Source organism: Cyprinus carpio, chromosome B6 (assembly GCF_018340385.1).
Source record: "Cyprinus carpio isolate SPL01 chromosome B6, ASM1834038v1, whole genome shotgun sequence".
NCBI lineage: Eukaryota > Metazoa > Chordata > Actinopteri > Cypriniformes > Cyprinidae > Cyprinus > Cyprinus carpio.
This window is the reverse complement of record NC_056602.1, coordinates 16,294,213-16,318,088: the sequence shown is the minus strand read 5'-3', so window position 1 is coordinate 16,318,088 and position 23,876 is coordinate 16,294,213. Positions and strand designations below refer to the sequence as shown.

The following is a 23,876-nucleotide window of genomic DNA, read 5'->3' as shown; positions in this document are numbered from 1 at the left end:
TTCACATGTATGCTTCTCTTATATAGTTTGATATGAAGAACCAGCGCACCTTCTTACGGAGGACCAAGTTTGATGAGCTTCATCCAGAGGATCTGTTTGTTGGCAACCGAGTAAACATCTTTTCTCGTCAGTTGAACCTCACAGGTTATGGGGATCAATACACAGCCAACAAACTGGGCAGTAAGAAGGAGAGGTACTTGATTCCTGAACACCACTGCTGAGACAGAACTTGTCTTTCGGATCCTGTATGACTTTCTTCTGGGGAACACGAAAAAGATACTTTGAAGGAAGTCACATTGATTCCAAATATCCTCTTTTGTGTTCCACAAAAGAAAGAAAGCCATACAGGTTTGTATCGCCATGAGGTGGAGTGAATGATATCCGAATCCTTTTATCCCTTAAAAGAAAAGTTCACACACACACACACACACACACGTTTGTTTCTGTGAATTGTGGGGACTTTCCATAGACTCTATTACTTTTATACTGACCAAACAATATTTTCTATCCCCTAAACCTACCCCTTACAGAAAACCAGTATGCATTGTTACACTTTCAGATAAACATCATTTACTATTTTTTTCCCATGCGGGGGCTGCAGGCCGGTCCCCACAGTGTCAAAAAATTCAGGTTTTACTATTCTTGTGGGGACATTTGGTCATTTACTTCTTCCATAATGTTTTTTTCCCCATACCATGGCAGTCACTGGCTACCAGCAACTGTTTAGTAACATTCTTTAAAATATCATTAGATATATATTGGTATCTCACTCAATGAATTGAAATGAACCAGATTAGTCTGATTCATTATGAATAATGAAAGTAATTTAGATTTGGAATGGCATATATTTTGGATGAACTATTTCCAGACCATCAGAAGAAATTTTTAATCCTCTTCATTTAGTGTGATGAATAACTTATTGTAAATCACAAGAAAAAGTCATTAGCAACCTTATTCAGTTTTTCCCCTGTTGTCTCTCCTCCTTAAACACCTGCTAATATAATTTTTATAAAGTGAAGATGAGCTGCTGCGTCTCCTAGTGAAAATCACTGAACAATGATTACTGATTTAATGAGTAAGCACTTCCTTTTTTATCTCTTATATCAATCACATTCACACAGTTTCCCACTGCTCTTTCTCTCCTTTGAGATTCATGGTGGCGTGCCTTGAATATAAATTTGGGAAAGATTACAGAGGGACAGACTCAAGGCGATATGCACTCTTCAAAGTAAATTTGCGCTGGCTACTCAAATGACTGCTGTTGTTTAGTCAGAGCATCATATCTATTGCTGTGACAGCAGTGTTATCTACATTTACATTTAGTCATTTTGCAGACGCTTTTATCCTAAGCGACTTACAATTGGGATCTAATGCTTAGGGTAAATTTGAAATATAATTAGTATTCCTTTGTAAAGAAATTATTAAGAACCCATATTAACTAGGCTTTCATATTAAAATGATGATAACTCAATGAAAACCTTGTTCCATTTTCAGTGACTTATTAACATGTTTATCAGCCAGCCTTTGTTAAGTCTGACACCAGCAGTTGTCAATTTGTGCTTCAAGTAATTGGCATTTGCTGTGTATTTTCCTTTGAGCTCTAAAATGAAAATAATAACAAAAGCTAAATATTCATGGTGCTGAATAGCTACATTATGAAAGAGGCGCCTAATAATTATTACATACAGTACATGCAAAAAGTGGCATCTTTGTCTTGCATGTTATATATCTTTCAAAAACTTCTTCCCAATAAATCTCTATACATGTAATGAAATGCTATTAAGTATTAAATCTAGGGTTCCAAAATCCAATACATGCACACATACAGTACACATACTCTATCACTCACTCATTAAAACAAATTACTCAAAACAAATACCATTATATATTAAATAAGTTACAATTTCTATCTAATTTGTTGATACTTTGGTTCATCCCTTGCATCCCTTCTTTCTTTCTAATTTGCTTTTTATACTCTTGTCTTGTGTCTTCTTTAGGACTTTGGCTATGATTAAGCCAGATGCCGTCACAAAAGTTGGCAACATTATTCAGATGATTTATGATGCCAATCTTATAGTCACAAAAGCCAAAATGACCAAACTTACATGGTAAGTCATTTGTGTTTTAATAAACAGACTTAAGAAGTAATTATATTGGTCAGAGTACTTTAGCATAATTTCAGTAGTTACAAAGAAAAGGAGGCCTATGGGATTCTTGCTTAAAGGGTTACTACACCCCAAAATGAAAATTTTGTCATTAATCGTTCCAAACCCGTAAAAGCTTTGTTCGTCTTTGGATCACAATTTAAGATATTTTGGATGAAATCCAAGAGGTTTGTGACTGTCACATAGACTGCCAAGTAAAATACATGAAGCATTTACTGGTTTGGAACAACATGGGGCTAAGTGATTAATGACAAAAATTTCATTTTGGGGTGGAGTATCCCTTAAAGTCAGTTTACAACTTATTATGCAAATGAGGTATTTCAGTAACCCTAGAGTGATTTCTCAGAACTTAACATTAACAAAGTCACTTCTTCAGGGAAAAAAAAATATATCACAGCAAAAATCATGCACTGCTTGCTCTGTATGTTAACCTGTATATAACTGGCATGCATTTGTTCTTCCCGGAGCCCCCGAGCATTTTTAGCACACTCAGATTAAGTCAGAAAAGAATTGCACACTCTGTGTTCTGTATTCTGAAACAATTTACAATGTAAAGCTACAGAGCATCTCATTATAGCTGCCTTTGCACAGTACCAGGAATGGATTACATTCACAGCACAATGCAGCAATTATTAACTGAAGTAGTGAGAAGGGAGAGCGTTAGAGAAAAGAGGCTGTGTTTAAAGTTGCAGTTGCAGATATTATTTCTTTGGCCTGTTTCGTAAAGGTCAATGTATGGTTTGCAAAAATTGTGGTAATATGGGCGCTGGTAGACTAAAAGTTAGAGATCTAGATCTATCATCTATCACAAAGACTGTGTGACCAAGAAGTGACCAAGATCTGGGGAGTTACTGAAGTCACAATTTTCACAAAGTGCCCTTGATCAAATCAGACCAGTGGATTTGACCTTCTGGATTTGACCTTCAGATTAGAGGAGTTTGTTAGTAGTAAATCTGAGGACATTTTCAGGTGGTTTCAGAGTAAAATGGCTTTAAAGGGCTTAGAAACCTTGTGTGCTCATAACTACAAATGTGGGTGATAAAAAGCGCCATTCAGGATGAGCCAAGTAGAGCAGGGAGCTTTATATATACAATATTAAGTTAACTTCAACCAAGGCTAAAATGAGCTGAATGTATTTTTGTTTCTCCCACATCAAAAACTAAGGTAAAATTATAAAATAATACAGTCTGTACATCAGTAGTTATTTTAGTGCATTTGCTATGTAAACATCATAAAAATCATATGGAAAATGAAAGCCCAAGACAGTGTTATTTTAGTATTATTTATATAATACTAAATTGTTACTTAAATTTGATATATATTTTAATTTTGTAATTTTATGTGATTTTGTCATTTTTATTAGTTTTTGTAATTTATATGGATTTAATTTATTTTTATTTCAGTTTCAGTATTTATACTATGTATTTTATTTTCAGTTCCATTACAATCCCTGAAAACATTTTTAATCGCTGTTAATAGTTTAATGGTTTTAGTTAGCAATAACAACACTTGCCCAGCAACATGCAACAATTAAACAAAATAAGTCAGATAATTTTGTGTAAGTCATGATAGTTTATGATTGTATGAGGAGGAATAACATTTGGAGATCTTTTGGATCACCCCATTGGTGCTAAACCATTTCATAGTAAATTAACGTTTATGTATTTGGCAGAAAATATGATCCAAAATGGCTATTGTGAATTTGAAGTATACGTTTTTCTCTGTATGTCACTATAAATGTCGTTTAGGGCCACATTTTTTTAGAGAATGGAAAATTCTGAGGGTTAATCTTTCCTTTTCCTCTTGAAATATGCTGATTTGGAGAGTTTCTCTGCAAGACTGTGTTGTTTTAGCCTGGTCAGGTTTTGCTGCTTTAACCTTTCCTCAAAGTAGCAAGCAGCTGTTCATTGACAGAGACAGTCCTTGTCAGAGAATGAAGATGTGGAAGTTGTGTTAAGCATATTATCTCATTTCTTGGACTAGTTGACGCGTAATCAAATGAATAAATGATAGAATTACAACCAAATGTTATGAAGATGAAGCTTTTAGTTCCTTCATTTCATATTGTATTTCACTATAGGAGTCAGTCAAGAGATGGTGGGGTTTGGAGATCACTTATTAACCCTGTGTTCTTTTATGGGTTTCTTACAGGAAGCAGGCAGCAGACTTTTACATGGAACATCAGTCAAAGTCTTTTTTCAAGTGAGTCTTTCCTGAGTCAATGATTGACTTATATGTAAGGGCTGCTTTTGAAGGAGACTCTGACACCTGAACCAGATTGTCACAGTGACTTTGGCATGACTTTGCATTACACAGCGTGTTTTTAACCGCAAATTCAATCATAAACACCAAAGCAACAGTTACTAAAGCCAGTTGTGTTCTTCAACAACAGTAATTTGGTGCAGTTTGTGAGCTCCGGTCCCGTGATTGCTATGGAGCTGATGGGAGATGAGGCAGTGACAACCTGGAGGAAAGTTCTGGGCCCGACTGATTCTGGCGTGGCACAAAAAGATGCAGCGAATAGTCTCAGAGGCCAGTTTGGTACCGATGGCACTAAGAATGCAGGACATGGGTCAGACTCATTGGCATCTGCTGCACGGGTAACAAAAAAGCAACTGTCAATAGCAATTAATCAAGCCCACAATCTTGCATTGATCATTTTTTCCAGTGATATGCTAATAAAGGCAAAAGAAATGATTGGGTAATGTGTTTTTAATTATGCTATATAGGAGCTGGAGTTCTTCTTCCCTTCCACTACTGGTCACGGTCCCTCCAACACAGCCAAGTACTCAGATTGCACCTGCTGTATCATTAAACCTCATGCCATCTCAGAAGGTAAACCCACCCACACACACACACTGATGATATAATCATCATGTCTAATCAGGTGTCTTTGAAATAACCTATTTTAGATGAGATATAGCATAGTTAATTATTTGCTATTTGTAATGTGCTGTTAGTAGTGTATTATTAACCCATCTCTGCTTATAAATGCACATTATCATCAGAAGGACTATGACACTCCTGGTATGCCATAGCCCATCATTCCTGTCCTAGTTACTTAGGCTATATTCTCTTAAATGCTAGTTCAGGAGTTTATCTAATAGTTACTCAAAACCTTGCCATGCAACATGTGTGAGTGCCATTAGATCTTATCAAGCTGTTTCACTTTGTACATGAAAGCAGTACATATTTGATTTAGCCTCCACATTAACAGGTTACTGCTTTCACATTGGGCGAGTAAGCAGCTTGGTGATGCATGGCAAAAGTGTAGGTGCAGCTGCCAGGGTTCCAACATTCTGCAAATATCAGAAAAATTTAAAACCAAACCTGGAAAGTCATGAAAATTTCTAAAATAATTATGACATTTCCAGATTATGGCTCTAAAATATGTTTGTACTATATTCTGTCATATACAGGGGTCTCAAGTAAAGACCTCAAGTAAAACAGACCAGGCCAATAAAGAATTTTAAAAACTACTCTTCCAAAAAACAATTTCTTCTGCAAAAAAGTCTCCTTTTCAAAGTGAACCCAAACCCAGATCTCATGAATGAAAGGAGCAGTTTAGTTAGCGAAGATACTACTTCAGAGTCATTTGGTGATTGTCTTCTCCTTATGTAACTGTCTTCATTCCCTCCTGGCCAAGTGCTGTTTTGCTTGTTATATATTGATGAGTATAAAACCCCCAAAGCCAGTGTGTACTCTTAACCCAGCCTTCGCTCCGGATTTGTCCAAATCCATCTCCTGATCCCTGTTCGTGGAGCATGCCGCCAGGGCACTGACCTGTGAAATCTCAAATCCTCTCGGTAGGGCTGAGGTAGATATTTCACATAGTGGTCATGGACTAAGCAGGCCCCAAGTTGGAAAAACAAACGAACACAAAAAATACATGCTTCAAGACCTTTCACATTTTTGACACACATTACATGTGGATTCCAAGGGTTTCAATCCTTCACTTTGAATGTCCATTTCATGTTGCATATCTCTCATCAAAATTGTTTAGGAACATTCAGAAATGTCAGATTGTATTGAAAGAAGGACACTGAAGTCTTATGGTCTCTCTTTTTGCTTTTACCCAACATCATTTCACCTGTTAGCATTGTGTCTCTTTATTAGTCACCAAATTTTTCATCCAATCACACACCCATATTCATATTCCAGCTATCAACCTCCTGCAGTGCATCTGCTCTCTGGATCTCCATCAAAAGGGCTGGCAACCAGTGATTTAAAGAGGATTTCTGTCCTGATTACCTAGAGCCCACCAGCCTTGCGAAAGGAATAAATAAAAATAGCCAGTAATGAAAGTCCCTGCTGAGAGAGCGGCTACATGATTGTAATTAGACAGATTATTTGGCAACCGCTCTGGGCCGTGTTTCCAGATAACAATTGATCTTAGCGCTTAAGAAGATTTTCTAAGAGTAATTTTGGGATTGTTCTTTATTGTTTCACGTGCGTTTCCCAAAAATGCACTTAACACAATCTCACGTAGCCGTGCTTTAAGAGCTACTTCAGAGACGGCTACTTAGGAGTCGCTTTCTGTTTGTCAAGTGCTGAAGTGTCACCTAATAGAATGATTCGTAAATGTAGTACACGCTCGTTTATTAAAATGTTAACCTATTATTATATTGTATTATACTTTGCATATTATACTTTACATAATAATATACTTTATATATATTATATTATATACTGTAGTACTATAATATATATGTATATTATAGTACTACAGTATATAATATATAGAGACGTTATTTCCGGGTCCAATACATTGCTGGTTTTCATGAAAGACCGCAAGTCATTGACAGATTTTTTTCCCCCAGTCTTATTTCTTTTATTCTTTTTTTTTTTTCAGTCATTTAATTTAGATTTGTATTTGTATTATATTTTTGCCCCTTTTAATTAGTTCATTTATATATTCATTTAAAAACAACAACGACAAAAAATGAGTAATAGTGTACAATAAAGTAAAATTAAATCCTTATATTATAATCACATTGCACTTCAATAAAGTTAAAGGTGTAATCTGACGATCTTCCTGCAGGTGACCGTCTTCTTACGATGCACTTAGGGTTTTACGATTAGGCTACTTCAGAGCACTCGTAGATCTCTGATGATTTTCAAGTGCTACTTAAGTCACGATGCTTTTGGGAAACTGACCGTAATATTAAGATCAGTCGTGCGATCGTTTTTATGAACTTCTTAGGCTTACGAAGCTTTTGGGAAGCGCGGCTCTGTTCATTTGTTCAAGGTAGTCATGTGTCTTGGTTCACCTTGTGTTGTAACATTACTTTTGGATTAAAGACTACAATAGCATGTTGTTCGCCTCCCTCAACTGTATTTTCCATCAAAACCAGTCTCTGTGAAATGTTGGATTGTGTGATTGTATGTTTTCCATTTCTCGTCACAAGGCCGTCATCACCCATGTAAATTTTGCCCTGAACCCTTAAGATTTTTAGCAGCAGCACTGCTACAAATTAAAAACATGCACAATATATTGTGCATTTTATTGTATACTCTAAATTTCAGAAGTTTGGGGTCAGTAAGATTTTTAAATGTTCTTGAAGTCCTTGATGCTCAACAACAATGCATTTATTTGATCAAACGTATAGTAAAAATGATAATATTATGAAGTATTATTACAATTTAAAATATTTGCTTTCTATTTTATATACATTTTAACAGCTTCAGTGTCACATGATTCTTCAGAAATAATTCTAATATGCTGATTTGATGCTCAAGAACTATTTCGTATTATTATCAATGTTGACATCGGTTAAGCTGCTTAATATTTGTGGAAACTGTGCTAAATTTCTTTTTCTCGGGATACTTTGATAAAGAAAAAGTTTAAAATAATAGCATTTATCTAAAATATAATTTTTTTGTAAAATTTTGTGTCTTTACTGTCACTTTTGATCAATTTAATGCATCCTTGCTGAATAGCAACTTTCTCTGTTCTTTTAATAGAATACAATGATTAACCTAGTGTGCGGTGTGAAGTGAGTTTCTCTAGATGGTTAATGTTGTCATCAAGGTCAGGTGAAATGGCTTAAATTTTGGGCACCGTTCATTAATGTATTCTGAGATTCACGCCTTATGGTTCAAAGTCTGTAACACTAAAGTTAGCTGTAGCTGCATGCATCAGTAAAAGTCCAGGCTATTGATTATTAGACATTCAAAGCAGATTTGACTTCCTTTCGAAACTATTGGCCAAAGTCACTTTAACAATGTGAAGTTTTAAGCATTTGTAAATGTCCTCCAATGAATCCTTATTTTTTTTCAACTGAATCGTCTCAGCTAGTAGAAAAGCAGTTTGATTTGTTTTGAACTAGCTCATGACTGGAGTAGACAAATGTATAGCCAGGCAGTGTTGATACCATTGCCTAGCAACAGGGCAGATTGTGTCTTGAAGCTGCTGTCAGAATTGGAACCTTTAGGTTCACCGATGGTGCTGAGGGAGGGTGAGAGATGTGTGAAGATGCCATTTATGTGACAAAAGAAAATTCTCTAGGGCAGTTGATATGGTGCACGGGGAAATCATTTGTCATATGGCATTTACGCCATACCACATTTAATAATTTCCCTCTAATTTCTTATAAAATATTAAAGATGCCGTTTTAAATATGGAAATGTTAAACAGGTTGTCTGTCCTTGCGCTTTTCAGCTATTGAAATATGAGTGAAATCACATTTAATTTGTGCTGTGTAGTATTTGCCCTTTCTCTTAAGGATATAAAAAAAAAAACTGCAAATTGAATTGTCTGAAATATATTACATGCTCTGATTAAATATGTGCTTTGGAAACGTTATGCATAGTTTATTTTGTACTACTTGCTGAAATTGAGACCACAAACTCCTAATTCAGTGCTAATCGATACATACTCCACTGTGCGCTTCATTAATACAATCTCTCAGCACTCAGTCCAGAAATTCACTCTCGTGTTATTGAGATCAAAGTCTGTCTTTTAAAATCATTCCTACATGATCTCGTGAACTGTTTGTTGGCCTTTAACTCTGCATGATCATATCGGTTAAACAGAAGGTCAAAAGTCTTACTTGCCACTTAACTGATGCAGCCAATGCAACATATAGTTGTTTAACTGCAGGGACAGTCACCCTAGAGCAAGGGCGCACAGTCGATAGAGCAGGATCACATGAGTTCCTAGGTCACTGCTACTTGGTATTGAACTTGAAACCTTTGTTAGCATCTCAAATCCTTAATCATTAGACTTCCATTTAATGATTATTCTGCTCTTAGAAGTGCAAGTTATTTCCAAAAACATGTGAATATACCCTGTACTATACTTTGCTGTCCTTAAAGGGAAAACATCAATTTTATATTGTTAAAATATATTTATTAGTATTACACGCTTTACTTATAACTGTAATATTCATTTAATTTTTTTATTTGTTATTTATTAAGCCTGAAAATTTCCCTTAATGTAAGATTTAATCTTCATTTTTAAAATTGATTTTTATTATAATTCTTTAAATTAGGTATTATTAATAAATAAAATAAATAAATGTATTTATTTATTAAATACATTTAATACATGTATTGTTTATTTATTATATCATCTGTATAATAGATAATATACAGTTTCATATGTGGAGAATACAGTTTTATATGTGGAGAATGATTTAAAATACTTAAGTCTTGCAATTGCAGTTCTATATATGATTTAGAGAGATATTTATAAAATGTACAATTGTATTCAAGACAGTTAGTTTTTTGTTCTTTTTTTTCAGCGTTGACGGGAAAGATCCTTAAGTCAATTATAGAAAATGGATTTGAGATATCTGCCCTACAAATGGTACGTATTTTTTTTAGTTCAATTTTAATATTTTTTTTTTTTTTAGATAATGATGCTGAGTAGTGAAGAAACATTTTGTGTTGTTATTATTTGATGGGTGGCACTTTACTTTAAGGTCCAATTCTCACCTTTAACAAACTATTAACTACAACTTTTGACTCAATAAACTCATATTGCTGCTTATTAACTTATTATAGTTAGTAAGTTAGTTGTTTAGTTTAGATATTGGATATGGGATGTAGTATACAAACCAATTCTCACTATTAACTAGTTTCTTATTAGCATGAATATTATGGATGTAGAATATTGTCATACAGAATATGTGCTTTATAAGTACTAATAATCAGCCAATCTGTTAATAATATGCATGCTAATAAGCAACTAGTTAATAGTGAGAATTGGTTTGTATACTAAAGTCTTACTGATGAAGCTTACATATAATAACCATGCTTTCATTAACATACAAACAGTATTTTAAAATAATAAAGTTGACATAATTAAAAAAAAAATTAATTAATGAAAGTTATACAAATTTTATAGATATAAGATCAGTTCTCTTTAACAGAACAAATGACTAAACTAATAGCAAGCTAAAAGAAGTGAAAATAGAGTCTCTCTATGAACCAAGGGCAAACACAATTTCCCTTTGGTGTAACCTGACCCCATCATCGACCATGCAGTCTGCGACCAGACCAGTAGCCTCCCACATCTCCAAATGAGTTCTCTGCTGACCAATTACAGCGCTGCAGCTTTGTCACCTGACCCTGCTGAAAATAGTGCACAGAGGATGTCCCTGGGCTAGAGTGGATCAATGAAGGTTTTGTTACTATTAGAAAGCATGTATGTCCAGGGTTGAGTTGGTGGTCTATAAAAAGAATATCAGACAGTGATAATGGTGTTTTGGAATAGTTGGCTTTTATATCTAGTGTGTTGGATAACCCACTCAAATGGGTTATTTTCCAGTAATAAATGAACATTGATTTTGTGAAAATAAATATTCTTACTATTTTATCTTACTGTATTAATATTGTCATATTTAATGTTATATAACGTTATATATATTTATTCCTTTTTACAATATAAGTGTCAAGTTTGTTTTTATTCAGTAATCAAATTTATTTGGTTTTATTACAGTTCAACATGGATCGAGTAAATGCTGAGGAGTTTTTGGAGGTTTATAAAGGGGTTGTAGCCGAGTACACTGTAAGTATATGTTGATGCACTTTCTTCTATGATGCACTGACATTTAATTTAATCATTTGATGCAGTGCACTTATATACTTGTTGATAGTATAACTAAACCTGTCCCTGACCTTAACCATATCCCAACTCAATAGTGTGTTTGTCAATTCATCTTTGTACCTAACAATTCATCTTTTTTTAATATAAGTGCATAAAATAAAGTGAGCTAAAAGCATTAATAACCACATTATTTGTTATGGCTACTATACAGTATAGTCAATTCAAAGGTCCATACAAAGAAGTTCAGTTTTTCCCTTTTCTAGCTCACATGTGATTCCAGTTATATGTTTAATCATTCATTTAGAGAAGGCGTAGTTGCCAAAGCATGTCGTAACCACATGTGCACCTGTCTCCTGCAAACCTAAAATATATGAATACTCACCTCATGGCAATTTCCCTGTTCTGGGCACAGTGTTACGTCACAGTACATGGAATTTTGGTTCACGAGAACAACCTTCACATTCCTGTTGGCTATTAAGCTTCAATAAATCGCTCTTGTCTTTTGAATTTCAGCCGAATAGCAATCATTTATTCTGATATTTGGTCTTTTTGACTAAATATAAGCCAATTTCGGTTCTGGGTCATTGAAGCCAGAGGCTATTTTGCAGTCTGTTGCCATGAAAACTGTCTCATCAACATATTGATTGCCTCACAATCACCAAAACACAAATCTGCACACTGCAGGTGCAAACTGCCCATGATACACTTGGACTGAGCTTGATGATATTATAACAGTATGCGTTTACACATTGAGAGAGTGGGAATTAATGATAGAGTTCTGCAAAAATGCATTAGTAAAGTCATTTAATTGTCTTACTCTGGCTGCCGGAACAAAGTGCACCAGTGCCAAGCAGATCTTATCGTGATACTTTAACACAGATCAGTACAAAGAACAATTCCACAGGTCTTATTTCTTTCTCCAAGTCCTTTTTCTCTCTTCAATGATGGCTTTTAGAACTTGTAAAGTTTCTGTGGAGTTATAATATAGTGAACACAGTGATCTTCCAAATATTGTATGATGTAATATGTAAATTATTGTATGATGTAAATTATTACCAAGCCTTTGGTAATAATTTTAGAATAAACTAAAATATAATCTCCACTATGAGCATAAAGAACATAAAAGCAATTGCTTTCAAATACTGAATAATATATATATTCCCTGTCATCATTGCATCGTGTCATTGTCATATCATTGTAACAACACTGCTCATATTGGGTTGAGGTGGCTGTGGTTACTTGCACACTGATAATGAATTGCAGATTTTGTGGAGAATGGGGAAGCTTTTTAATTCTTCTTTATCTTTATTGTTTAACCATAACTTACACTCTTAAAAATAAAGTTCTTTGTGTTTATGGTTTCATAAAAAACCTTTCTATTGCACAAAATGTTCTTTATTTTGGAAAACATTTCTTTAGATTATTAAAATGTTCTTCACTCTTAAGAAAAAAATGGTTCTTTTTAGAACTGAAAGGTTCTTTAGGGAACCCAAATTTGTTCTTCCATGGAATTGCTTTTTTCCACAAATAGTTTATGATGGTAATTAAGTGGGTATATAGCATTTGCCAATTTTTTTTATTTTTTTTGTATATGTCAGAAGTGTTTGCCATCTAAGGCCATCTCATCAAACCAGATTAACAGAGAATGAGAACTAGTCTTGTTGCAAATTACCTGTTCCAAGAACAATAGCAACAATTGTTTGCTTTGACATCCTTTAATTTATATATTTATTAAGAGGCACACTGGTAACTTGAGTCCTCCAGTTGCTCCAATGTCTTCCCAAGGTCTGTTCAGATAATAAGCTCTTTCATTGGTACAGGCAGGTAGACCGAGGGGAATCGTTAACTCTTGACTGCTTGTGTTGCAGAATATGGTGGATGAACTTTGTTCCGGACCTTGCTTGGCCCTGGAGATCCATGCTACCGATGCACCCAGAACCTTTCGGGAGTTCTGTGGACCCGCAGACCCTGTGAGTAACAAGATGGTTCTGTCTTGTTGTAATGTGTATTTATTTCCATTGGGTTTCCCCCAAAAAAGTTATATTAAGAGTTTATACCCACAAGCATTGCATACGTCGTTTCAGTTCTCTTTTTAAATACTGTATATAACCTCATTATCACGTCAAGGTTTTATGAAAGTTATAACAGAGTCTTAATGGTCCTTCAGTCTCTTGGACTCAGTGACCTCTTTTACCTAATGTATCATGTAATCTGTAGCACTCTGAAGGCATATCATCTGTACTGCCCGGTTAAAAAACCTGCTTTGTGTCTGCATCAGCCAGTCGAAATGTACACCACCATGAAGGTTTCGTCTTGTACGAAAGATTAGTCTGCCCACTCATGTTGCATGACGATGTTTCCGCTCTAGGTGGCCACCATTCTGCCAACCCATTTCTACTACTGCCAGAGATAGCTTGTAAATTGCAGGTACCAGTCATGATGTACCAGTAGATAAGAATTACAATCCTTGCTTCTTGGAGTCCTTGGGTTGGGGTTTATCGGCCTTACGCATGGTACTAAAAGGTTTGATAATAATGTGGACTTTGTCATTTTCATTGTGGTGCTTGCTCATGATCCAGCTGGTTTCCTGTGATGGTAAAAACGTGGACTAAGTGCTCTAGAGTTTAGTCATCTGGTCAAGGACCCAATGAAATAAAATTGGAGTATTGTGACTTTTTGTCTATGTTTGTTAGCTTTTAGGTTCTGTATATGTAATCATTGAGTTTAAAATGTAATACAATGATTTTAGTATATATAAAATTTAATAAAGCATTATTATTATTAAAATATTTTTTAATTAAAATTGCAAATTGATTAACATAATAATAATATATTATTATTTTGTTAATCAATTTGCAGTTTGAATTAAAAATAATAATAATAATAATACAGTACATATTACATATGACATCTTATAATAAAATATACAATTAATAATAACTATTTGTCTTCCAGAATAAATTGCTTCAGAATAAATATTATTTTATTAAATTTCTGTTATTTCAAAATTTTTGCCCAATAAAATGAGAACTCCTGTTTCTGATTAGTAATGGAAAGCAAATCATGGTTAATGTCTTTAATATTACAAAATTGCTGATTCTTTGCTAAATTAACACTTATCAAAAGGCATTGCATTCATTTGGAACAATGATTAAACTGATTGAAACTGTGCATTAAATGGTTTTAACACACACCTTCCAACCAGTAAAAATTGAGTATTCAGACAGACCATGGTTATAGAAGAAAATCCAGTCTGCTTACTTCCCACTTTCATACAAATTCGCCACCTTGTAAAATAGTTACGTTTTCTTCTGAGATCAGATTGGACCTTCAGTAGCAAACTGTCATGCTGTTAGCACTTTATTAATCAAGAGATGGACATATGGGGTGATATGACGTGAAATGTTTCTATTGACTAAATTTTTCACAGTTTATGCCTTACACAAGCTGATTCTCACCTGCTAGATATTTGTGTTCTTTGACACAAATGGCTTTTATATGCAAAACATGGCTGCAGTGTTGTGACCTTTACAAGGTCAAACTGGATTGCTCAATCATGGGTTCCAGAAAGAGATCTACACTTCTCAGTTGACAACCCCACCCTGGGACATCACTCTCTCTCCCACACTCTCTCTCTCACAAACACTCACGTACACACACACACTCATTCACATGGCATAGAGGTAAAGAGAGAGAGAGTGGTTTGTTTTTAAACACTCTGACAGGCTGTATATCAGCATTGTCTGGTCACAACAGCAACATTTATTGTCTTATATCTCACTAGTTCTTTTAACCCATGCTCTTTATTTTGACAAGTTCTCCTGCTTTCCCCCCCTCCTTTTGTGCTGGATCTGTGGCTGCATGTCTGGTTTATAAACACTGATGCTTAAAACATAGTTATTATGTGTGTCTTGGTGAGATAACCTGGTCTATATATTGTACCATAAACACTTTTTGATTGTTACTGTGTATAAATGAGTGGTTTCCACCCATTCCTTTCCATTCACCAAATCAAACTAAACACATGTGTGCTGAGCCGCCTTTTACATCCATTTATAAACTTATAAAAACTTTGTAGCAGTGTTTACACTGAATTCAGTCATTTATCTTAAATTGTAGCACAGCTCTTAACAGAGTATGTCTTTAATCTATTTTTATTTGAGTTTTTTTGTAGTACTTCAACTTATTTTATTTGTCAAGGCAACTTTTTTAAAATTTTGTTAACATTTTTAAAGTTTATCATCTAGAATTTGTATTTATTGCAGCCATATTTCAATTAACAGAAATTATTTTAAATGCTTGTTTAATTTAAATAAGAGTAGATATAGAGAGTTTGTCAATTGGAAGTGCGTCATCACAGTTCCCAGGGTAGACCGCTCTGTTGATTGTAATGGAAGAAATCGTGTTATGATTGCATGCATCTCTGTCAACACACCTAACTTTTTTCTAAAGTTGCATGTAGTTTTGTTTGTTGTTGTCACCTAGACTACAGTGGCATGTTTGTATTCATGCTTTCAGCCTGTAATAAGCCTAGTGAAAAAAAAATGTATTAGGTTAGTTTAACAGTCCTTAAGATAATATTGCAGGATTGCATTAAAGGCCAAACCAAAATACAAAAAGTCAAAATTGATTTGCAAGCCGGATATTAGGATAACCCATTAACACTTTGAGACTCCAGGATTGTGTGAACAAAAGAGAGGGAGAAATATTTTCAGCATTGTTTGTGAAGGATTAGTTGTAGTTCATAAAGAGAGGATAATACTCTTCATCGCTGTTTGAGTCTGAAGGCAGGCGTGTTTTTCTTTCATTTCAGCCGAAAGTTTCAAAATCCTGTACAAACACAAAGATTACATTAATTTGGGTTGGAATGTGTAAAGTTTTGTGAGACCTTGACAGATCATCATGAAGTTTTCTGAGCACAGGTCAGCTTTTTATGACATCTTCTGCAAAGGTGGGAGATGTATATGATAGATTTTGGGGGGAGAGGTCAATATTTGATGATTGGTTAGTCAGTCTAGATTCAGCATGCTTCACTAACCACTCTTTTGCCTAGTGACCTCCAGTGGTTTTCCCACTGCTGGACACACTTTAGTGTCATGTAAAGCCTTAGGCTGATGATACACGGGGCAACTTTTCGACCAATGTTGCTAGGCAACTTTGGGCAATGTTGCCTTCAACGGGCAAACAGGCGAGACACAGGGCCCACAACCGATCTAAATTATCCAGATAGAAATTTGTTGGGAAAGTGCCCAAGCAACATTACTCAAAAAAGCTGCCCAGCAAAATTGCCCCATGTATCATCAGTCTTACCAAATAGTGAAATGGGAAGGTCCATGAGAATAGCTGTAAAATCTATTTTTGAATTAAAAACTGTATTGGGTAGCAGTAGCACAGCACGGTCCATCATATGGTGGAAAACAAGAAGCAGACGTTGGAACATGTGTCTGTCATTATGCCACCCACACTGAAGATTAACTTCATACCTGAAGATACATGCTTCATTTGGCAGAGTTTATCACATTTTGAGCCTCTTGGTGTCCTAGTGTAGCACAAGTCCCTGCAAGGTGGACATTGTTGTTTGTGCTTTTTTAAAAAAAATAAATAAATAAATAAAAATGTGGATGCACTAATAATGAAATTATGACCACAACCGATAATTATTTTAATGTTATGGCCAATAACTGATTAATGGGCAATATTATAAATGTATATTACTTTGTTCAACAAAAACAAAATGAAAACACATTGAAAACTACAATATAGGAAATAGTAGGAATGTACAACATATCAGTTATTGACCGATATTAGAGATATTTAAAATTATTGGCATCAATATTGGATATGTAATTGTTCATTTCCCAATTCTTAGTGTCACCTTGCAGAATTACAAAAAATAATGAATATTTTGGGAAAAAAAAAATAACGTTTGCGCTTTAAGGACTCTATAAAGGCATGTCTCAACAGGTGAAAGTAAGCTACTTTCAATAAATGACCCAACCTATTAGGAATACTTTTAACTTGAAGTTTAGCTTACCTGTCAAGAAGAAGCTCTGCAAGTTCATTGGCTCGATTGAAACTCCATTCCATAAAATTCCTCCAACCTGTAAAAACACTACCAATTTTTACCCTTGTTTTACCCAGTTGTCTTTTTAGATTAGATTAGATTAGATTCAATCTAATCTAATCTAAAAAGACAATTGGGGTAAAACAAGGGTAAAAGTTGTTTTACCCAATTTTGCCAAATACACAGAAAATTTTGACATCTTTTTTTTTCATTTGCAGTGAAATACAGAAAAAACACCCTTTTGGTTGTGTGGAGGTATGCAAGTATATAAGGCAGACAGGCAGGTAGGCCACCCTATCATTTAATTAGCTATTTTCTTTCAGAATGTGAAGAGATTTTCAGCCAATATAACAAAAATGTTTATGAAAAACATTGCTTATCCTATAGCTTTAAAGTTGGTTTTGAAAAACACTAATAATTTGACAACAAATGTAATGTTTGGCAAATCTCAAAATTAATTTGTACATTTTGTTTTTGGGCTGTCTAAATCAACTTAATGTGCATTTTAAAATGACTGAAAAAAAACATTGTGTTTAACATTTAATGTATTTAGATAAAATAGTGTAGAATTGTATTATTGGCCATTTATTTACTGTCAACATAAAGCTATAATTATTTTAATGTTAATGGTTGTCAGTTATCGGCCAGTAGTCTGTATGCTACAGATAATTTGGATAAATCGGACAATTATAGTGAGGCATCATCCTTTCCCTCAACCATGCACACTATGGGATGTTACACTAGTCATATAAATCAGACCTTGCCCCCTAGTTTTGGTCATTTTCATTGACACCATCTGGTTTTGAGGTCATGTATTTTCTGAACACTGTCTTCTCTTCTTTTTGTAATGTAGTGTTGCTGGTTTTCACTGGAATCATATCAGTTCTGGAACACTGTGCTTCTCTCCAATGTTAACGATCACTTTATTATGTTGATAGAAGTGAAGAAGAGCAAGGGGATATGTGTGACAGTAGTGAAAAATTCATAATGGTGGAACCTGTTGGCTTTACGATCTCCACTCAGGTCAAGTGTTGCAACTTTTTACCTTTCTTATTCCTGCTTGTTATGATTGTTCAGTGTAACCAGATTCTCTGACTCAAGTGTCTGTGTACACAAGGAAACAGTGTCTTTCTAGACAAAACTTCCTGGAAAAAGTTACAAGTTTGTTTCTGTGTAAATACCTGCTGTTATTGTCTGCCTTTCTGCATTCATTTAAATTCTGTATGTGTCTGTTTGAACTTAATAAGCTCCAAGGCTGACTTTTGTCTAAGGTTGTACAGAAGAAATTAGCCATTTGTTTTCTGTGTGAGAATGCACCAAGGTCCTGTTCTCTTAGTTGTGCTTAAGTCTCATATGGTGTTGGAGTTCATGAATAATGTATTGTGCTGACAGATCGTATCAACTGACAAAGTTCAACTGAATGCCTGTCAATGACTGACTGGCTTTCAGCTCCATGTGCCAAACTACCGTAACAGAACCTCCACTTGGAAACGAAGGTAACTTGGTAAACCTATACAGTGGGAATGTAACTGTGCCCGATTTGTCGCAGACAATGGTGATAAGATAAAGGATTAGATGTTTGGACACAGTGTTTGCCTACTTTAGACGAGAGCATGTGCTCCTGAGTATTTTGTGTATCCATGTGTTCCCATCGTATCAGAAGACCACAGTGGTTTATGGAGGCAGAATTATGTCTTTAATACAGCACTACAGTGTAAGATCAAGTTTTTTTTTTTTTTTTTGAGTGCCCTGAGCTGAGTTTTATAGGATGTTAGTAATCTAGTGTGCTTGTTCTAGTATGTCTCTGTGTCAGTCAAGGCCTGTGTTGCCTGCTACAGAGAGAAACAAAGCACAATTGGCACTGTTGTCTCACGTGTCTCCTGTACAGTCTTGCTAGATCTGTCTGTGAGAAATTTGACAGGCCAACACGTTATAACCTGCAAATAAAGAGCAAAGGCAATTAGTAACAATGAGGTTTTTCCTGGATTAGGGTATTTGACAAGGTATGAGTCACTCAAGTACAAATGAGCGAATGTGCTGAAGATGCTTCACTAATATTCAAGCAAAATGCTGTTCAGAAGCGTTCAATAGTTTGGGGATTGTACGATTTATTTTTTTTGTTTCTTTTAATTTTTTTTAAAGAGGTCTCTCAAGCTCACCCAGGCTACATTTATTTAATCGCAATTCAAATATTTAAAATATTTAAATATAAATTGTAATTATTATTATGATTTAAAACAAATGTTTTCTATTTGCATATATTTGAAAATGTAATTTATTCCTGTGAAGGCGAAGCTGAATTTTCACCAGTTATTACTAGTCTTCAGTGTCACGTGATCCTTCAGAAATCATTCTAAGATGCAGATTTGGTGCTCAATAAACATTTTGTATTATCAATGTTAAAACAGTCGTGCTGCTTAATATTTTTGTGGAAATCTTGATCCATGTTATTCTTTTGTGACATCATAAATATCTTTATTTGTATTTTGATCAATTTAATGTGTCTTAGCTGAATAAAAAAAAATATTGTTCCAAACTTTTGAATGGTAGTGTTTTTACATAGTCAAAGTCTCTTGCTTTTATCTTATATTTTGATCAAACCATCCAAAAAAAGCATTATTTCTCAGCATGGTCTAGCTAATGTGCAATCAAGAGTAAATAAATAGGTCATACCTCTATGAAAAATCAAATTGGCTGTTTTAACTGTAAGGTTTTGAGTATTATGATTTATCCCATTTTAATCACCTTACAATTTCTCTGTATGTGGTGCATTGAATTTAATTTCAAAAGATCAAGGGAAATTAGATTTTTCATAAAATATCCATTAATACCTGCCTGGCCAAAGAGTATATAAAATAAGTTCTTCCCAATGTTCACAAATGTATTCCTGTCTTAATGTATATTTTAATTGGAATTGAAATTGTAATTTTAACAGTTTCATGCTTGATATTTTGTTTCGTAAAAACCATATTGACCAAGTGACTCATTTGTATAAATAATAAATAGCTCTCTAACAGCATCAGCCCATGTGCATTTCCTGTTGTAAACCAAATTGTTGATCCGCAAATGAAGTTATTCAATCAGTCAGGGTTTAATTGTGATGTCAGTTAGTGCTGAGGGCTAGCATGTGTCAGTGCTGTAAGCATGTGGCCGTGGAGACCTGTAGTTACAATGGCAGTGCTCTCGTAGGAGGCATCAGTGTCGTCCCACAGCATCGATTGCTGCTTAATTAAGGCCCTCTTATATCAGAGCGGCACCAGGAACAGGGAGTGAGTGAGCCATGTGACTGGGACTGAACTGGAACTGCCTCGCACAGTCTGCCCATCATCTGCCACCAAATTAGCTCACAGCTACTCCCTGTACTTCCTAACATTAGGAAAGCCTGTTTTGGTTTGTTGTTTGTATAATTTTGTCTTATTGGCAAAAAAAAAAAAAAAAAAAGTTTATATGTCCACTTTTTGTCTGACATTCACTCTAGCTTAGCACTGTAGCCTTTGTTGTCATGCCTTTCAGTGTGCTCATTTTAGCAAAATTTTGACACAATTAATTGACACAAAAGTCACTTTCAAACCAGGCAGCTTTCTATCGTTCAGTCCAGCAAATTTGAGAGACCAATTGCAAAATATGCATGGGGACATCTTTCGCCCCCACGCGAAATTCCTACTCACATGACTTCCTATTGAAATGCCTGGATTTCCCCGGTAAAAAAAATAGCAAATGAATGGAGAATGCGACTGCACCTTTAAACAAATGGTGACTTTGTCCCTTGCCATTTACCTGAAGCTTCTTATTCAAAAGACTTCAAGTATGTTAATTGCATGCACAATTCCCATATCACCACCTGTGGTGAAGTGTTTTGTTCGAGGGCACTTTGGTGAACGCACAATTGTGCCGCATTAATTCTCAAGGTCCTACATCACTCATTTGGGACTAAAGGTTACCATCAGTTTTTCACTTAAACTGAAATTGATATCTCAGAAACCTGTTATATGCCGAAACCAAATCTATTTTTATGCTAACCATGTGGTGTTATGGTTTGTGTGTTTAATGACTGTATAGAGATAGGGCTTGGTTTGAAAAGTTTGAATTGTTGGTGATTGGTCTAGGAAGGCCCATCTTGGCATGGTTGGGATTACAAAAGGACCTTTTACACCCGTTTCACACTGCAAGCATGAGCGGCGCGTTTTTTTTTTCGGTGTGCATGCTAATTAATGAGTGCATTCACACTGGCAGCAGGAGCAGCGCGCGAGCGTCGTGCATGAGCGTAGCGTGAGCAGCGCTGCAGTGATGGTTTCGGCGCCAGGTCTGTGTTTGCTGCACCTCCCACGCTCAATTAAAGTGACAGCACACTTTTGATGGACAAAATAAATATGATTTCACACAAAACGTGCTAACACGCTCACACTTGCAGTGTGAAACCGGCGTTAAATGAAAGGAATCTGTTGCTTGTTAATTAACATAGACACAAAGCAGATTAGCACATTGACTATTTTAACAGCTGTGAAGTTAGAGCCTTCTGTGAAGGTGATACTGCAGCCTCATTTAATAAACATGGCTATTTTTACAGGTAAGAGGCAGCAATGACGTACACAGTGAACTAAAAGATTCTGACCTTGTGACTAGCTTCAGATTCAGCTGAACGACTACACTAAAAATCTCAAATTTACAATCTAATTTACACTACAGTTAAGTTTGTGGAGGGAAATATTTTTTTTATTATGGTCACCAAAGCTGCATTTTTTATCAAAAGTACAGTATATAATACAATAAAATATTTAGAATAGCCATTTTAAATTTTAATGTATTTTAAAATGTCATTTATTTCTGTGGTGGCGAAGCTGCATTTCAACATAGGCTCATTGGAAATACATGCCTCTAAATACATATCTGCAAAACTGAAAAACATACCTACACATAAGAATCACTGCGGTTTCCAGTTGAGATGAAACACTAGATGAGGCAATAAAACTCTTTTATTCCTTTTCATGCAAAGTATGATTTGCAGGTCCACAGTTTCGATTAATAAAGGCTACTTTTGGCATAATTACTTGAGGAATATTATGTTATGAATTCAAAATAATTTTAACATGCTGTGAGATTTGAAAACTGCTACATTTAAAGGTTTTCTAATTCAGTAGGGTTGCTCGATAGCTTACGCGATACGGCGTTGCACTTGAGAGATGAAGAGCTCCGAATCCCGTGAAACTTTGGCTCGACAAAACAGCTCAAATCTGCATTAAAATAGCACGGCTGCATCAACAAATGTGTTTTTATATCACTTTTGCATTTGTTAACACTATCGGGTAGGTTTAGGGTTGGATTTGGTGTAGGGGATATTTCCAGCATGATAGAGCATTAACTTTTAGCGACACTCCTCAGACATTTGAAATATGAACCACCACAATACATACCTGAAGCAACGTAATAAAAAAAAAAAAAAACGGCAATATCTGTCTATATCAACGAAACAAAAACGTGCCAGGGTCACTTTGAAACGTGCAGTAAGGTCCTAATAACAGTGTTGCAGAAATGTATTTAGAAGCACATATTTCGAATGAGCCTGGAATATTCCAGTCTTCAGTGTCACATGATCCTTCAGAAATCATTCTGATATGCTGATTTAGTGCTCAAGAAACAATTTTTTTATATTTATTGTTATAAACAGTTGTGCTGTTTAATATTTTTATGGAAAGATTCTTTGATAAATAGGAAGTTCAAAAGAGGAGCATTTGTTTAATATATAAATTTTCTGTAATAATGTAAAAGTCTTTACTGTTACCTTTGATCAGATACTTTTTTAAATAAAATCATTTGATAATATGAAATTCTTTCAAAAGGTTTTAGGAAGAATGGAATGTTATGAAAAAATGAATACAAAGTATTAAGGATTCTGTTCTATTTCTAGCAATTGTTATGCTGATAATAATATAAAGAAAAAATATATTCAATTAGAAAATGCACGCAAAAAAATAATAATAATAATTGATGCAAATGCTTTTGCATTGTGTGCTATTGTTCTCTAACTTTTGGATGCAGTAGGATCAGCTGACATTCTGATCAGGCACATACAGGGTTAAATACGAGGAGTTTAAGTCTGGAACAGTACACTCTGCTAACTTGATCTGACACCCAGATTGTCTTTCACCCATTTGTCCAGTTAAGGCTAGTTTGCCCATCTAGTGTAAATTAGCCTTTCTAAATTACAGTTATTTTAGTTTTCAGTAATTTGTGATGATTGCCAAATACTTTTAAATGCCACTGAGAGTCCTTTTAGTGCGAGCGAACAGATATCTCTCTGAAAACGGGCCCCATTTTATCAGCGAACAGCGAGAGGAGGGTTTGTGAGGTAACCATTTTTTATCTCAGTCTAAATAGACAGTAGTGTTACGCCAGTGTGTCTCTATTGACATTTACTTTATGTTCTGTGTGGTGGAGTGAGAGAGGTTTAGTGTGTATAGGCAGTGTGTCTGGCAACAGCCCTGTTTAGAATACGAACACACACACACTATGAATGTTGACGTCAAACTGCAGCCGTCAGAAATGGATATCTCCAGCATGGATATCTCAGTCATACAAACGTGTTGATTTAAACACT

General features: G+C 35.0%; 1 protein-coding gene across 1 annotated transcript in view; it reads left to right on the top strand.

Moving 5' to 3' along the window:
• LOC109079280 (nucleoside diphosphate kinase 7) overlaps window positions 1-23,876 on the top strand; it is a 33,509-nt gene that overhangs the window by 4,060 nt on the left and 5,573 nt on the right. The window contains exons 3-10 of the mRNA XM_042725886.1: window positions 27-193; window positions 1,998-2,108; window positions 4,317-4,367; window positions 4,558-4,765; window positions 4,895-5,000; window positions 9,911-9,975; window positions 11,110-11,178; window positions 13,086-13,187. Of these exons, the coding sequence (XP_042581820.1) occupies window positions 27-193; window positions 1,998-2,108; window positions 4,317-4,367; window positions 4,558-4,765; window positions 4,895-5,000; window positions 9,911-9,975; window positions 11,110-11,178; window positions 13,086-13,187 (879 nt within the window). The remainder of the gene's footprint in view (window positions 1-26; window positions 194-1,997; window positions 2,109-4,316; window positions 4,368-4,557; window positions 4,766-4,894; window positions 5,001-9,910; window positions 9,976-11,109; window positions 11,179-13,085; window positions 13,188-23,876) is intronic.